The following is an 18697-nucleotide window of genomic DNA, read 5'->3' on the forward strand; positions in this document are numbered from 1 at the left end:
TTTTATAGAGTTTGACCTCAAAATCAAACTGTGTCGCACAAAATTGTTCATATGTCATTTATATTCTTTGATACATGAGTGGATTGCCTTACAATAGTTGTTAAAATGTGATTTTAATTGGATTTCTGGCTTAAATTTGAACTGTTAGATGAATTTTTGAGTTTTGAAACTTGGATGAAAGATGTGTGCATATAATTTTTCATGTGCAAGTTTCCCTGCATGTGGAAGGCAAATGAATTTGGAGGAAAAGACAAGACATGATTTTTGTCTTGATGAAGTATAGAATGGAGTTGCCTTATACACGGACTTCTGAGAGGATGCCCTGTTTAAGCAGCAGGCAAGGCGCCAAGACCCTTTGTTGACAAGTCTGGTCTGATCACAATTCTAGCTACCATCACTTGTAGTACTAGATACCATAGTGACTTTTCTTTGGGGTGGTTCTACATGGACATGGACAAGGCTACCTTATATCATTTTTCTGTCTTAATCACGTAATCCACTTTATTTTAGTAGCCTCTAGTCTTAAGTAGAGGACCCTTTAATTGACGATGTGTTCTGTTGTCAGTGAGTGGAGCCCCACAATGCCCCTTTCCTAAATCTCTAGGGTAAAAAGTTGTGAAACTTACTGTTTCACAGAAAATCCTTGACCTGATCAATTCTTGATAAATTTTATGTTTTCAAAGATAGGTGGAGAAACTGATGATATATAGTTCCCTTTGTTAGAGATTCTGTTAAGATTACTGAGAGATGTTAATTTATCATACTTGGTGTCCTTAGGATGAAACATCTTCACTGCAATCCTTAACGTATCAGTGCAAGTTTTTAATAAAGAAGACAAAACATGTGGAAGAGATGGCATGATTTGCAAAGTTAGTAATTCTGTTAGTTTCTGTTTGCATCCATTCTATCACTTGTTCTGGACGTTTTAAACTTGTGTTTTTGCAAAAATAATTTCCTTCCTCCCTTCTGCATGATTGGTTTTGCTGAAGGTTTCCTATTCCTTAACATCAGCTAAATATCTTAACAAGTTGCTTTCCTACTTTCAGGTAACTTGATATTTTAAAGCCAAAAGTTAAGTGTACTGTAGCCGGGTTAGAAACTATAGTCTCTAGTAAATTTATTATTGGATGGTAAGTTGTCATTAGTGTGCTGGCTATTGTAGCTCTAGAGGTGTGTTGGGAGATAGATCACGGGGAATGGAGCTTGCCCTTCAGAGCATTCCTGTTCCTCTTCTTGCATGAACTCTGCATAATTTACGAGGTGTTTCATGCCAGAACTCTTTAACCTTCTTCTTCTTCACGGGAGTCATGCCCCAAACAGATAATAAACAGTCTAGCACAGATTTTGGCATTCCTATTTTATTCAGGGAGGCAAAAATATATTCCAGCTCTTGCTGGGTTTTGATTCTTCAGCAACTTCACACACGAAAGACATTTGTTAAGCTATGCTTTTCCTCCACCTTGTCCAAACAATATTTTTTAAAAATGCCTTGTTTGCCCCAGGGCTTTGGTCGGTAACTGGTAAGAGCGCAACACGTGATCTGCAGGTTAGACGGATGTCACAGGTTTGAATCCAACCGTGGACTGATCATTATGGTTTTGAGGTGAGTCATTAGAGTTGAACTGATCGAGTCAAGCTGATGTTAAGATGATACAAGTATCAGGAATCCTTCTGTACAGAACAAAAAAAGAAGGATTTCAGGATAGATCTAAACTTGTAAGGATTCAATTCTAACATACTCTCTTCATCCTGTAAATTACACCAAAAGCCATAAACATCTGCATTTAAGCTGCTGTAACCTAGTTGTCTTTCCTTCAAAACATCCGACATTTCTTAACTGTGGATGGTTATCTTGATTCTTGAACCAGATTAAAGGGAAGAGCCCACATTTGATCAGTCACTTGACACTGCAAAAAAGGACTCACTATTACGCGTGAAGCATCTGTTGCATATCATAACTCCTCTTTTCTGTAGGTTATCGTGTGTGAGTCATGCATCACGAGCCAACAACCACATAAAACAGTTAACTTTGTAAGGTGTTTTAGACTTCCATAGTTGTTTCCATGGCTAACTGGTAGAGCATGTCGTCTGCATAGAGAAGATTGAGATTTCAATCCCATTATTCCTTAACGTGCCTGACCAGAAGCCTTTGAACCGTCCTAAATACAGATTTACAAAGCATTGACCTTAGGCCCATTCATTTCAATCTGTTGGGGCTTATTATTGTGATAACCTCATTTATTTGTTGTTTTCATGTTCTATCATCATCCCAGTTTACGTATTTTACTTAATCCTATGGTTTTAAAAAGTATAATTCTAGTGGTGTAGTCACAGATATCGAAGCAAGGGAGGGCATGATCCATATACACATGGGGAGAGGGAGAGTCTTTTCAATATGCTTTTGTTAACTTGCATTATACACAGTTGTAGCTTAGTGTCTGTGTGTGTAATGTAGTTCATTAGTTTCTCGGATTAGCTTTAGCTGTATGGAGCTTATTGCAGTGAGAAAATTAAAGCCTTGGAAGCTACTACTACTTCATTGATTGGTTACCTAAGCTATAGCTCAACCCCGTTTATCCTGTGTGACGATCAATATGAAACTCTTAAAAGAGTTTTTCTTTTTGGTGGAGTAGCAGCTTCTACTTTCACAATGTTGTATTATCACTATGAGCTAAACTGGTTGAGCCAGATTGTTGTGTTCCATGATAGGTTGAACCAGATTGTTGTGTTCAGTCCTTTAAACTTGTCAAAACATTTCATTTAGACACTCTAATTAAGTCATGTTTCAATTCAACATTCCAACTCCTAATAAAGTGTTTCAATCTTTAACTTTAGATTGAAATTTTGATTTTTTTTTATTTCTTTAATTTTATGCATTTGCTTTAATTGTGTTTACAATTGAAAAAAAATCCCTATATTTATAGGACAATAGACTTGGCCTCCAAGTTCATAAAAGAAAAAACTACAACAAAATTAAATTTGTTTTCTAGGAACCAAACGATTTCATAAGTGTGCCTAATTGGGACGGAACTCGCAAATAAGAAGATTATGTAACTTTGGACCTATTATTCTCGTCTTTTACTTCTTCTTTTTTCTTTTTTTTAACATTAAGCAAGATTTGTTAGAAAAAAAATGAGAATAATATATATTTATTTAAAATATTTGATATTTAATATATGAATAAATTATATTCATCACTATGCGTGATTAAAATGACGAGTCTCGAAAAGACCTTTTCCCTTGTAATAAGTGTTATCAATAATAAAAATATTACTCATTTTATGAATCGTAGTTGTTCACCAATTGTATGAGATATAACAATAAAACATATAATTCTTTCTATGTAAGAGTTGACATGATTATGGTATAGACAAAATAGAGTTGTCAAAGTGACATATTATAGATAAAATAAAAAATTAAGATAATAGTAAAAATCTACTTGCAGAAGTAGGAAGGTTCGTAGTTTGGACCATTGTGTGGTCGAATAACTGAATATTAAAACTCGTAAGAGAGGCATCTTTGCAAGCATCCACTTGGGAGTCGTAAGTACGATCATCTAGAGGAGAAGATGTATCTTGAGAGGAGGCATCAACAACAGTTCTGTCGACATCGCAGGAAAGGCACTATCTGATTCTTCTACCACACTCACTGTGTTACTCAACTTATTCACTTTGGCATCCAAAACATCCAATCTTTTATGTTAGAATAAACCATGCTATACTATAACGGTTTATTTTTTTTCTTTAGTAAGTCGATGAATATTTAAAGTTATGTGAATGTTTCAAGTAAATCTTTGAATAGTTAAAATAATTAACTGTTACACAAATTTTTCTCTTTATTATCATCATGCAGTGTCAATACAACATGATAATAGTGGCTTTAAGTGTATAGATCATTGAAGTATTTCTTTTACATCACCAAGAGTACTCAAAACCTCATAACTTTATATCATTATATAATTAGTTATTCATATGTGTTTATAGTTTATAGGTATGTATGCAATGAGTTAATATCTTATTATATAACTTGGGAAAGATACTTTGAAGATGATAAATGTATACATTTGTTGCAATACAATACATTAGTTTTGGTTCTCAAAATTTTTGTTGATAGATAATGAGCTTTGAGTAGTTTGATTCGAAGTTCTAAAATATAAAACAAAGTTCCTACTTTCTTTTAACTCATAACATAAATTGAATATTTCTTTTAATTTCAATTTTGATGGTGACGATTGTATAAGAAAATAATTAACTGTAATACATTGAGAGAGGAATAGTATTTTTCTTGTAATTATAAGAAGACTTTGATTAAAGAATTAAAGTTGGAAAAAATAAACTGTAACTTGAAATATTGAATTAAAAACTTGATAATATAGAAAGAAGATTTAATGAATTCTTATATACTATATACAAGAAAATTACATTTTTTTTTAATATTAAAACATTAAAATGATATTCTACCCTATATAATAATATAGTTAGATCTTAAAGGAAAGAACCAGAAGAAGAAAAAAAACGTAGAAAATGTTGGTTGAAAATTATCAGATCTTCCTTTAGACATTGTTTAAAGATTGACAATGCATAATTATGAAAGCTTATAAGTTTCATGTATAAACTTTGTAGGTGCATGGACAGTAAGAGCACAACATGTCAAGTGGAAGTTAGACGTATCAAAACATGTGAGTTAGACGCACGTACCCATGATATGAGAGTCAACATGTTGTGAGGTAGACACACGTACTCATGATATGAGAGTCAAAACATGTTGTAAATTAGACACACGTACACGTGATATGAGAGTCAGAATCAAGCCATGGACTGATCATTGTTGTTTGAGTCATTTGAGGAGTTGAACTGTTTTTCAAGATCAATTTTGATTAAGATGATATTTACCTTTCACATGGAGGCTCGAAATAAACCCAAGATAATCATAACATATTTCCCATGTTTCAAACTTGACAAACATACGGACCAAAGAAGCAAGGATCATTATCAAACAAAATTATTATCAACGAGTTCATAAGAAGTGATCCCGTTCTTCTCATCAAGAAAGATTTTGAATATTCAAAAATAAGATTCAGTAGGAGGACTGGAGGAGGCAATAACAAACCAATCTATCCAACAGAGAAACTATAACACCTCTAAACACATTTTGTTCTCAGATGTCATCGTCGGACAGCAATGAACAAATTCACCAGTCATTCCCGTGAGCCAAGCACCAAATAGTCATTGTTAAGCATATTGATTACTTTTCACAACCACCTAGTACTACACATTCAATTAACATCAGAAATACAACCTGCAGTCTTGCAGAGCAATACAGCAGGATAAAAGTCAGAATTAGGAATTAACACACACATAAAGCTACCATTAAAGGTTAGTGATTACTGATTACAAGCCATATAAAGAAAGAAATTTAGATTGGGTCATCATATCAGTTGTCACCAGTTTAGATTCATGTTATGTCTATCGGTAGTAAGCTTGCTGGTAAGCTGGGGCCATTCCATTGCAGTAGCCTCCATATGGAGAGTAGTTCACTGGGGTGCCTGGATAGGGGGCAGCTTCTGGAGAGTAAGGGTAAGGCGGGCTCCTGCTACCGTACATGGCTGGTGGTGAGGCATATGCTGGAACTGCTTGAGGGTATTGGGTGTGTGATGGAGACCTAACAAACGCTGGAGCTACAGGGAAAGATGAAACATAGGCATTTGTTGAACGGCCTGCCTTAGCAGGAGGCATAGGACCACCATTATTGGCTCTAGTTCTTTTGTTTGCTGGTACAGCAGCTGGCCTCTTCTTCTCATTCTTGGGCTTCTCCAATTGCTCAAGCTGCTTCTTAAGGTTGTCTGGTGGAAATTCAGCTTCAAGCTTGTATTCTTCAATGCACTTGAGAACAGAGCGAATTGCTGATTGCTCTTTCTTAGCAGCAAAATGCTGTAAAACATGAAAAAACAACAAATGAGTAAATTCGAATAAACAAACATCCATAAATAACCCCCATGTTTCTGTTGTCGTCGTAATCTTAAATGCACTGGAAAGACATACACCACAAATCGTTAAAGTTTCACAAGAACCTTTGAGCTTAGAGCTCAATGGCATCAAATGTATAGCATATCAGGACAGACATGCTGTGAGGGGAGCTAAGAATTCTTCCATTATTACATCAAGAAGTTAGGCAACACTTCACGAACTATGTCTAGACCCTCTAGTTTCTACAAAAGAACAAACAGAAGTATGCAGAACTTGGCACAGCTGAACAACTAATATTTTTCCCCCCAAAAACAGACTATAGTTACTATGACTAAACCTTATGGCGTTATTGGCAGGGAGAGAATAGCAGAAAGAGACAGACAAACATAGCCAACTACCACTACTGTCAAACAAGATAACTGGGACAATCTGGAAAACAGATTTAAACAAGATACAAGATAGCTAGATGAGATATATAACAGGAGAAAAAGAATTGTATCATACCGCAGCTCGACCAAAATTATTCGGATCTTCCAGGATTGCAGCAGCAGCCTTTTTTGCATCTTTCAGAAAAGCTTTCAGAAGAGGAACAGGAGGGAACTTATGTGCAAGTCCAACTTCATAAGTGAAATGTACGGCATCAACTTGCTGTCCCCGGCTGATCAGTTCTTCAATCATCTCTGCAGACAAAAATAACAGTATGATTACATACCAATCATTTCTTGGAGTAACAGAAAAAAACTGAAATTGTAAGCACATATAAGGTGCAGTGACAATCCTCAAACCTATTACCTCACCACATACCTACAGCCAAACAAACCCCATTAAGATGGTATGTATATAAATATGAAAGCATCTAGATCAGAAAAAAGAGGGATGCTCTGGAGATACCAAAATAGCAGGTTTCATGTGCATAAGCGCAAATTACTTGCCCAGAAAGACTACCTTAATTCCTGCTGTCAACATGTTCTCATTGTGTTCCTTTCAACAGTTCAATACAAAAATGGACTAAAGAATAATATTTGATGCACCATACTTTACAAATAGAACTATAGAAAGAAATTTAAGGCATGTGACTAGTCTAGGCATTCATTTTCATCGCTTTATACACATCGCACTTCAACAGAAGAAGGGGAATGCATGTTTTTAATAATCCAATGAAGATCGGAGGAGAAAAAGCTGGACCTCGGTGCACATACTTTAGATGTTTGTTATTGAAGTCACCAGGACAAGGAGACAGCCAATTAGGACGAAAGAACTAAATACCACATGGGACTCTCATCAGTAGTGAGATCTATCTCATAGAGCTCCTAATCTACTCCACTACACAAGTAAGAATGCTCTCAGATTACAACAGTTTAGCTGAACGTAACAACATAAAATGGAAGGCTGAAAAAGATACTAGCATAAATTAAAAGACCGCTCCCGAGACTAGCTAGGAGACATCTCAGGAACTGCTCCACCATTCAGATTTCAAACAAATACAAAAGTTCCCTTGTAAAGACCCACTTCTCTGGTCTGATAATAGCCCTTATAAAGTAAGATTTCCTAATACCAACAGTAGATCTCAGTAAATAGCCTAATTTGGCTTTGAGAAAACATCCCATAAGGAATCCCCAGCTCAAGAAATGGAAAAACAAGGGCAAAATGACAATATTGCACCACATGGTCACTCAATCAAAGCTGCTAAGCTAAATTTCCTAATTAACAAGACCTTATCAACTCAGAACAGAAGACAACTAAATTCCAAGCCACTTTGCTTAATTTAGACCCATTTCACCATGGAAGACAAATTACTCCTATTTTTCAAGCCAAAGCAACAACATAAACCAACATGGTATAACATAAACACAAAAATTTACCAGGCATTTTATCACCAAGGCCAAGAGAGATAGCAAGTTTAGGCATCTGTTTCCTCCAAGCAGACCCAACAACAAGCTTCCTATACAAATCAAAGTCCTCATTCTTCACAACTCCAAAAGTCACCAAATGCTGCAAGAAAGTATGCACATCTGGTGTCTTCACATTCTCAATCCCACCTCTTTCATCCAAACTCCTCTTCCAAATCTCCGCAATCTCATTAGCCTTATCCTTCACACTTGGAGTCACCAATTTCCTCTCATTCCCCAAAACAGGATCCATCATCACCGGAATCAACGATTCCAACATCAAAACACAAGCCCATCCCAAATCATTGTTCCTTTCATTCCTCTCTTCCCTCTTATCCTCCGGAAACACTTCCGATATCGATTCCAACACAAACCTAGGCGGATCCACACATTCCCCCAACGCTTTCGGGATTTCAACCCTAAGCGAATCCAAATCCTTCTTCTTCGCCGTCAGAAAGTTCCAGAAACTTCTAGAATCCATCTTAACACAAAAACTCTTCAATTTTAACAACAATCCAGTAGAATCATCCACTTCTGGTTGCTCCACACCCTCATCAAAAGCCAAAATAGCAGCTTTTTTGTTCTCAACAACTTTCTGCAAAGCAATTGAAAGTGAAACATTCATTGAAGTCTCACGCTGTTCCAGAACTTCAAGAGATGCTTTGGTTTCGGAATCCAAAGTTTGGATTTTAGCTTTCAAAGCTTCCGACTTTTTCAGGATATCTTGTTCAAGTGAAGTGAAATGATCGGAAAGTTCCTTCCAGAGAAGAGTACAACTTGTCATTAGAGAAGTTTGTCGCTGGAACTCATCGAAACTCGGCTGCTGCTGCGGCGGCTCCACGGAGTCGAGTTCGCCGGGATCGGCGAGTGAACCCATAGTTGAATTATTGGGAATAGGAAACCCTAAAAAATTTGAAAAGGGGGGAATTGGGGAAGGGGACAAAGTGTTTTTGGGGGGGTTTGGTGGGTGATGATAAAGTTAAGGTTAAGAGGGGAATAGTAGAAGATGATGACGTGGACGAAATGTTTGTTGGCACGTGTGTTTCTGTCTGCCGTGAGGATTTAGGAACTTTCTATATTTCAACTAGAGAGAAAAATACAAATAATTCATTTAAATATAGAGTCATTGTTATTAGGAGAGTGTTATATTTATGATATCAAATATTCAATATGAATATCAAACATTAAATTTAAAAAATAATTAATTTAATATTGAAAATAATTTATAAGGAAGGTCAGTTAATGCATAGTTCAAATTTTGGTGGACAATGAATTGTTCCTTTATGTGTTTTTTTTTTTTTTTTTACTTAAATATCATTTTTAAGTTTTATCTACTCTCTGATAATAATAAAAACACTAACAAATTTAAAATTTTCACTAAAGAGTTTGAAAAATAAAAAAATATAATGTTTTAGATTCAAACTTAAAATTTCAAGGTGGATTTTACCTTTCAATCACTAAGTCAGATTTTAATCTAATATTCAAGAGGTTCAAAATATATATATTTTTATATATTTTTGAAATATACCTTATATATGATAGTAATTTTTTACCGAATAGGTTTTAGTGAATCCGTTGCTACCCTCTAGATCTGTCGTGAATAAGAGTATATGCTTTTATAACTAGATCAAAAGTCCCGAGGATTAAAAAGTTAAAACATTTAAAACTATGATTTTAATGATAAAAAATTTATGAGTTAAGACTTTACATTTCATTAGTGGAAAGAAGTTTGTAAATTAAATAATTGAAAAAATATCAACAAATATTTTTTCTTAAAATTAAATAATTCCTTATTTATTTATTTTTGAAATTACTCGCATGCTCTTGAGGAATGTAGGTGGAGTGTTGCTTAAGTTAAGGATTATGATTCATGTGGTTTTGTTTAGTTATTTGGTTATTTGTCTGTTTCATTGAGATTTAGCAATTGATTATATAAGTATGTTTTTGTTTATATTATGTTTTTTCTTTATCTCAATCAACGATTAAGACAAATGTCAGTATATTTACGTGTCAACCATAAGTCAAATTGTCGAGATTATGAATTCTAATTTCAACGTTTCTTTATCAAAAAATCTAACACCTTGTTTGTTACGAGACGAATAAAGAAAAGATTTATGGAATTCGATAACATTGTGATAAATATTAAAAACTTATGTTTTTTTTTTGTAAATTTAACTTTATTATAATTTATAAACTCTCACATTAACAGATATCAAACATGAAAAAATGATGAAAAAGATATCGATATAAAATATACGATTCAAGGTTGATAAATTGATACTAATCTTACTTTTTCTCTAATGTCCTTTTTAGCTATGTAAATTCGATTAAAAAAATAAGTGTTGCTATAAGAAATCAAAAAGATATTTATTTTTTCAAATCAATTATTTTTCCAATGAATGATTTATACAAATTTGTTTTAAGAATCTTAATATTTTACACATGCTGAAAAAAGATAAATGAAAATTAGTTAAAATCCTTATAATTAATGCTATGAATTTTATTTTATTTTCGCATTAAACTTTGTATGATATTTAAAATGAATCGAAAAAAAGTACGTCATTATTAAATTTCTCTTATAATTTACTAAGAACCTTTTGAATATAGTTTTTTTTTTCTTTTTGAAAAAATATAATTGAAAACATTTTGATATTATACATTAAGTTGTTTTTTCAAGTAAAATTTCTTTTTCATTTATAAAACTTTAATTTTTGATCAGGTGAAATGCATATTTAAATATAACTTTTCAATATATCATATTCTTAACTTTAACTTTACAAACTCTTTTTCCCGAGGTTCAATTAAATTAATGTCTAAATGCTTGCTTAAACATGACCTGACATAAGATATTCATTTTAAAATCTGATTTATTTAAAATTACATAAAAACTATCATATATTTTTTTATATATATAAAAGATACTCTATTAAAACGATTCAATTTTTAAAATTTGAATCTAAAATCTCTAATAAATAATAACTCCTCCACTTGAGAAATAGTACTAAAAGAAGAAGGAGATGAAATGAAATGACTAGTAGAGACCAATCACATGATACCATACGCAAAAATGCAAAAAATGTTACAGGAGGCCGAAGTAATATCGGGTTGGAATCAAGTAGGATCGAGAATTAATTTAAATCTTTTTCGATAGAAAATAATATTATTTATAGAGTTAATAATAAGATAGTATTAAATTTCTTTTCAATTATTCATTTTTTTAGTATTTGAAATTTTTAATGGGAAAAAGGATAAATATATTTCCGAACTATCGTAAATGGTATGCAGATACCCTCCGTCATACTTTTGGACATTGGTGCTCCTGCCGTCTAAAAACTAGAGCATATATGCTCTTCACTCTAACGGAAGACTAAATAGGGACACGTGGCACAATCTTATCCGTTGATCCGCTATTTAATAAATGTCGGGTCGATGAATAAGATTATGACATGGTATGTCCGTTAGTATAAAAGGTATATATGCTCTAGTTTTTGGACGGCATGGGAATCAATATTCCAAAAATATGACTGACAGTATCTGCATACCATTTACGATAGTTTGAGGGTATATTTATCCTTTTTCTCATTTTTAATTGCGTCATTGGATAAGACTAGTATTCTTTTATATAGGGAGTTTGCATGTTAAAACAAACCTGTCTTCATCAATGTGATTGCTTTGGCAAGGACATTTTCGAATAAACTTAAGCTTTTGTTTGGATTCTATTTAATATTCTTAAGTCGTAGATTTATTACTTTAAGTGTCATTAATATTTGTGTAAAGTTTATAATTATTTTGAGTAAAAAATCGATGGTCGATGAAGAAAAATACTTCAATTAGGAGACTCTTCATATTAAATTTGTGAGAGAGAAAAATGAGATGATTTACTATCACATAAATATATATTAAAGTATAATTTATCGAGATCAATTTAATATTATTTAATTAACACCATTTAAAAAATAAATCTATAAATAAATATTAAATACGTGCCTAGCATGATCAATTTTTCATAACTAGTAGTAATATGTAGCTAGATAGGATAAGAGAGAGTATGATTGTGTCTGGTGACGAAAATTAAAGAGACCTGTTTGGATAGTGGATGAAGGAAGAAGAAGGAATTTTCCAAGATACCGAATAGTGATTTCTAATCGCATAAATATTACTTCTTTCGTCCTATTTTATATATCACTTTTCGAATTTTGAAATTTAAATAAATTTATTTTTAACTGTAATTTTTTCATAGATTTTTAAATATTTTGAATTTATTAATTATTGTAACTTACAATACCTTTTACGTAATTTACAAATATATAAATTTCATTTCAAAAAAATTAAAGATTTCATCCGCAATTTCCCGATCAAACTTAAACTGTTTGACTCTCAAAAAACAAAAAGTGTCATATAAATTGATAAAGAGAGTAACTTATTTTATACTGTAAAAGTAAAAAAAAAAAGTTATTTTTTCTTCAATTCTGTATAGAGTTAAACTAATTCATACTCCCTCTGTTTCACAAAGAATGACCTGGTTTGACTTGGCACGGAGTTTAAGTAAATAAAGAAGATTTTTGAATCTTGTGGTCCTAAATTAAAGTTATGTCAAATGTACAAAATTGCCCTTAATCTTGTGGTCTTAAACATGCTACGTGGAAAGCAAAAAGTAAAATGTTACCAAAAAAGGAAAGAGGTCATTCTTTTTGAAACTGACTAAAAAGAAAAGGAAGTCATTCTTTGTGAAACGGAGAGAGTATAAATTAAGACGAATAAAGTATTAATTAATGTGAGCATGTGAGGAATGAGAATGACGTGAGGAGAGACCTGTTTGGATAAAGAATTTTCCCAAAAACCGAAGAATGAGGAGAAAAAGCAAAAGAAAAAAAGAAAAGAAAAAGCTGAGAAAGTGGGGGGTGGGGTCCAATTAAATGTGAACCTCCTCACATGGATTCAGTCAGATAAAGTAAAGTTATTTGCCGGCCTTCAAGCACTACAAACACTACTCTACTCTTATCCTCTTTCACTTAGGCTAGCTATTTTCCTTGTTTCTATAGTTTTTTTTTTCATTCGATATTAGGTATTTATATTAGAGCTTGATTATTTTTAATATATACAATATAAGATTCTATTTAGCGGAAAAAGTTTTGTATCAAAGATTCTTTCAAACACAAAATCATTTATTAAGAAAAAACAGTCTCATCTGTTGCACTGTATCGGTTGATGTTCTATCGTTTCTTTTTGTCACGACCTAACCCATCGGATCGTGCTGGCACCCACTCTAATACCTAAGTAGGAGAACCCTCATATCCCAATAGTTAAACATGAGGAAAATTTAAAGACAACAGAGATAAATATAATAATATGATTTTTAAAAATAATATCCTTAGACACAGTTTTAGTTAAAATTTGTAAAGTGATTTAACAACTCCCAAGGATCTAGTCTAAATTGGTACAAGAGCTACTAAGAGTACAACTTGACAAAATAAATAAAAGAGACAACTCCCACCATGTGGAAGGAAGAATAAAAGCTGCGGGAGAATTTCTTCGTCTTTACCTAATGAAACATCACCAACCTGCATCCAGGCTATGTCAAAAGACATAGCAAAAGTAGTATCAGTACAAACACACGTACTGGTAGGCATCATCGGTCAACCCGACGCCCACCGCATAATATAAGAGAACAACTAGTACGGTTATGCAAAAAAACACTCGTTTCTCCACCTTCACTCTCTCTTGAAATACCTCCAATATACACTAGTACTCCGACTACTAACATCCTTCTCAATCAACCTACCTAGCAGGTACTTGATCATATACTAATTGTTCTGACACATTAGAAAATCCCCAATTACACCTACCAGCATTCCAACTAACCACTCACTTCCTCGTCACATTACTCAACCATAGTCACATAGTACACTACCTCAAACTTCCTTACCCGTAAGCCCAAACTTTTTTCCCAAGGTGAAGTCCACCTATGCATATTTCATCGCATACATTACCTTTATTTCCCGCCATTACGACACACGAACAATTCTTACTATCAATTTCTCGCCCCTTGAACACTTTACCCTTTCACTATACCTAACAAGTTCGCTTAACAGAACAATCAAATATAAGCCAATACAACAATATACCCTTTAAGTGCAACATATATAATTCAATACAACATTAATATCATGAAAATACCGAACATATACAATATTGAATATCACATGCTCAACAATATACATTTATGCAAATCATTGGTCCTCTCATGAAACCCAAACCCAAACAGTTAGCATATCGAAATGCGGTATCCGATCCAAGGTTTATGCCGAAACATGACAACTGATCCCATAATTATGCTGGAATGTGGCAATCGATCCAAGTTAGTTATGTCGGAACGTGGCAAAGGATCCAAATTAGTTATGCCGGAACGTGGCAACCGATCTATTCATCACACCACAATCACAATCACAAGTATATTCTCAAGATCATACAATTAAGTCATGATTCATGGCATCCCTCATTCCTCTATCTCATATTCAATAAGTGTGATCAATAATGCAACATTCACATACATGCAAGTATCATAATGAAGCAAGAACATCATACATCACACAATCCTATAATCACTACCATCTCTTACAATGGATTTACTCATCACACACATCATGCAAACCCTAATTCGACCATACTCAGCCCTAAGTCATCCTCTAAGGCTTCTTTCTAGGGTTTGAATCATAGATCATTCGGTGCACGAAGGCCTACGCATAAACTCTACCATCGATTTACATATATTACGCAGTGAGCACAAATTTAAACTACTAAATTCATAAAAACCTAGCCTACCTAGACGCCAAGCAGTTGAACGAAGTTATTGACTTTGATTCTTGTTTTCGGGCTTTGTGACAGTGATTTTGGCCAAGAATCCGCAAGTTATCACCATCCTCACGCTAGAAATCTCTCTCTCTCTTCTTCCCAAGCTTCCAACAGCTTTCTGGGGTTTTCTAAGGTGTTTTACGACTAAATTAGGTATTTTAGGAAGAAGGAGAAAAATAGGATTTCGCGTTATTTAAGTTCTGTCACGCCTATCCCGCTCTGGCGCCAACTTACCCCTCCCTGGCGCCACCGCCCTAGCGGCATCTGGCCCGCTATGGCTAGACAATGGCCTAGATTTTTGTTTCTCCTAAATAATGACGGTTCGGGTCGTTACACTTTTAATAGCTAATTGGAACACAGAGGCGGAGCTAAGCAAACCCAATAGTTTTTTCGTAGATCCTGAATTTATATCAGAAAATTAAATAAATATATATGTATATTTAATTTATGAACCTTCTAATAAGGTAAGGAAGCGGCTGTGAAAATGCTTACATTTTTTTAATCCTGGCTCCACCTTTTATTTGGACAACGACAGTTATATCTTTATTTTTAAAGAGAAGTATTGAAAACCTTTTGAACTTGACACAAATTATTAGTTTCATTCCGAACTATTGACAGTCTTAAAGACACCTCTCTACTTGACTAGTTAAGCTTAAATACACCTTTGGTCTACCACATGACATGATAAATTGTCTTAAAATCTTGTACAAATATGAGAATCTTAATAAAAAATTGAGAAAAGTGTTGAAAACACTCTTAAACTTGACGAGAATTTAGTGGTGTATTTTCATCCATGTTGCAAGATGTACGGTTTATTTAAGTCCAGTTATTCAAGTTAAAAAGTGTTTTTAAGGTTGTCAATAGTTTAAGAATGGAATTAATAACTCACGCCGAATTTTTAGAGATATTTTCAATACTTCTCTCTTATTTATATGAAAGGATATAAATGTTGTTTATAGTTGTACCTTTGGTGGTTGTATTTGTACAGTTCATTCCACTCGGATTCAAACTTCTGCCCAACTAATTGTTTGTCTACCAATTTATTGCAAAACGTAAAGATAAGGTATTTAAAATATAAACAATCACTTCACGCATAAATGAGTGCTACTATTCCCATTTTTTATTTATTTATATAGGAAACAAAAAAGGGATAAAAAATGTTTATGGTTTGTTTTTTTGTGTTATAAATTACGCAAGACTTTGTTTTTTCAATATATATAAATTTGATAAAACTAGTGTTTATAAAAATTAAATAAATATACAATTTAAGTAAAATGCAAAATTAATTTAATTTGATATCAATAAAATATGACAATTGAAGGTGATCATGATGATATATTGATGGTGGTTCTAGGTGCCACTCAAGATTGTGGTAAGTGATGGTGGTGGTTCTGGATCGTAGTTAATCGTGATGCATAGTGATTGACAATAGTAATTAATGGTGATTCTTGATCGTAATAGTTATTGATGACAATTAATAATTGTGGAAGACGATAATAATAGTTAATAATGATAGTGAATGATGACGACAGTCGGTGATATATATTGGTAAGTGATTGTGGTGGTTTTGTTAGTAATTAGAGGTTGTAATCGTAGTTGATTAGTACTATTAATTACTGAAAAAATAATTTATTTTTACTACATTAAACTCACTGTTTTTATAACCAGCGAGTTAAACGTATCAACCAAGATATTTTAAATCTCATTAATTTTATAGGATAGTATTTTCTTAGACATTTGACATTTGTTGGTGTGAGCTTGGCCAAATTAGTGATCTCAAATCTCGATAAAAATAACATGAGAACTATAGGCTTTAGGAGTCACCATAAAACTAGCTAGTTTTTTTTTTTTTAAATGTGAGATATGAGACATTATTATTCAAAAAAGAAAAAATTAATTCAATTCACGTCAAACATACATCTAAAAAGACATAAAATGCTTCTTATTGAGAGGTTATTAATTCTTCGACTCATATCCTAAGAAGTCTGTTTGATTGCTGGTTAGAATTATGCTGATAATTATATAATAATTCATGAATTAATAATTTAGGATATAACTATTTATGTATAGTCATTTCATATTCTAGCTAACATAAAATAACTACAATTATGTGAAATTACAAAATAATAATTAAACTCCATATTTAATATCGTGAATTTTAAAGAAGAATTTAATTCAATTATCCCATCACACTCTATGTACTTTAATTCAATGTTATAGAGTATCAACGTGGAGTGGAATGATATGAAATAAACAGAAGATAACAGAATGGAACAGGCATGCGCACTGCCTGCTGTCCTCTTGTCTTTTTCACCGTGTTAGTTTCCGCTCGATGTTTGATATCTTTATTAAAACTCGATTTGATTATATTTAGATTCATGTATTACAAGATTATTATTTTTTGCTTAGAGAGACATTTTCTACTCAATTCCTTTTCATTTTTAAAGACATGAACTTGAGACCTCTGATTAAAAACGAAGGAATCTTAATTATTACGTCGATATTGTCCTCTTGGTCTACTTTACCTTTAGGATAACTCAATAAATAGTAAAAAGTTGATGGAATCTTAGGATGAAATGAGACCATATATTACTAATATTTTAATTTCAATATGTGGGTATTATTATTATGAGTGCATGTGATTAGCCTTAATTAATTATGCACTTTGCCTCGACTCTTTGTTGTTATTTAATAATTCTCATGGACAATAATGATATCCACTGCTCATCTACATTTAGCTGCCTAACCTATTTGTCAAATTTCAAAAAGCAATGTTTTTCTACTATTTTCTATAATAGTATTGATCATGTCAAATTAAGCATATTTTGGCTAATTTTACAAAGCATATATTATTTCCTATCAACACAAATAAAAAAGAAATAATTATCTAAAATTTTACTTCTTTTAAAATTTAAATCGATGACATCATGATTCTCAAACCAGCTTGCCTTTATACTATTAGGGGGTTGTGTGGTATTGACATTTTATGTGTGGCTTATAAGTTAATAGGGTTTCTTAAAGGGTAACTTAACAAAATTCCACTAATTTAGAAACTAATTACTTAGATATACGATAGTTTACAACATTACAAATCTTATCAAATTTAAGTACATCTAAATATGTCCAGATACATGTATCTCAAAATACATAATCTAAATATATTATATCCAAATGAATCCGCATGTTTTTGAAAAAAATAGACAAATCTTGCTCACCTCCTTTCCATCTCGCTTGCCACTCTCTTAGCTCGCTCACATTTCTTATATCCCAGATACACGCGAATCACACCATGTGAATCTAATGTGGTTCGCATGTATCACGAATACATAAACAAATCTCACTCACCTCCCTCCTGTTCCGACTCACCTCTCTCCCTATTTCAGTGTATCTAGTAACACAAAACTTGTATCTAAGTGTAACTAACTTGAATCTGATATGAAATTATTAATTAGTGAGATAAAATATAATTATTTCAAACTATATAAAAAATTAATATATAATATTTGTGTAATTAGGTAGTTTCTCCGTCTTGCATAACAACATAGATGAGGTATCCTTTAGCTAACAAGTATAATTCCAATGAAAAAAAGATAAATGCAAGATCAATCTTAATTTCAAATTCAATCAAAGGTTACATATTACTATTGATTTGAGACGACACCAAAATGCAAATTCAATTTTCCCATAGTGATTAGTTAAGTATATTCCATATAGCTTTTCTAAAAATCAAATAAAAATAAACAAAATAAATATAACTCTGCCAAAAAACACCCACAGAGAATTGATTCCTTCTTGACCACTAAAGTTTAGAGAGAGAGAGATAAGGCACTTGAGACCTACTTTTGACTGAAAAATATTCCCCTCACGAGACAAAAATCCAAGGAGGAAAACAAAAACAAAAACTTCAAAGTGACATCAAATCTTAGTAACATTACATTTTACAAAAATTTCAAGCAACATCAATGAAATAGACTTGCACAAGCTACAATA

The 18697-nt window shown here is 32.7% G+C and overlaps 1 protein-coding gene across 1 annotated transcript; it reads right to left on the reverse strand.

Moving 5' to 3' along the window:
* Positions 1–5222: 5222 nt before the first annotated feature.
* On the reverse strand, positions 5223–8819 carry LOC102579372 (FRIGIDA-like protein 4a). The gene is made up of 3 exons (XM_006360732.2): positions 7829–8819; positions 6471–6646; positions 5223–5930 (listed from the first exon to the last, which is right to left on the reverse strand). The coding sequence occupies exons 1-3, from the start codon at positions 8730–8732 to the stop codon at positions 5466–5468; spliced, it is 1545 nt and encodes a 514-aa protein (XP_006360794.1). The 5' UTR covers positions 8733–8819; the 3' UTR covers positions 5223–5465.
* Between the last annotated feature and the right edge of the window lie 9878 nt (positions 8820–18697).

The sequence above is a fragment of the Solanum tuberosum genome, unplaced genomic scaffold (assembly GCF_000226075.1).
Source record: "Solanum tuberosum cultivar DM 1-3 516 R44 unplaced genomic scaffold, SolTub_3.0 scf00334, whole genome shotgun sequence".
In the NCBI taxonomy this organism is placed as follows: domain Eukaryota; kingdom Viridiplantae; phylum Streptophyta; class Magnoliopsida; order Solanales; family Solanaceae; genus Solanum; species Solanum tuberosum.

What these genes read in the sequence shown, in the direction of transcription:
- LOC102579372 (XM_006360732.2), bottom strand. Translation starts at nt 8,732, where the DNA reads ATGGGTTCACTCGCCGATCCCGGCGAACTCGACTCCGTGGAGCCGCCG. An exon ending in CCTTGGTGATAAAATGCCTG is followed by an intron (nt 6,647 to 7,828) that starts GTAAATTTTTGT and finishes TTTTGTCTGCAG; the next exon opens with AGATGATTGAAGAACTGATC. An exon ending in ATAATTTTGGTCGAGCTGCG is followed by an intron (nt 5,931 to 6,470) that starts GTATGATACAAT and finishes CATGTTTTACAG; the next exon opens with CATTTTGCTGCTAAGAAAGA.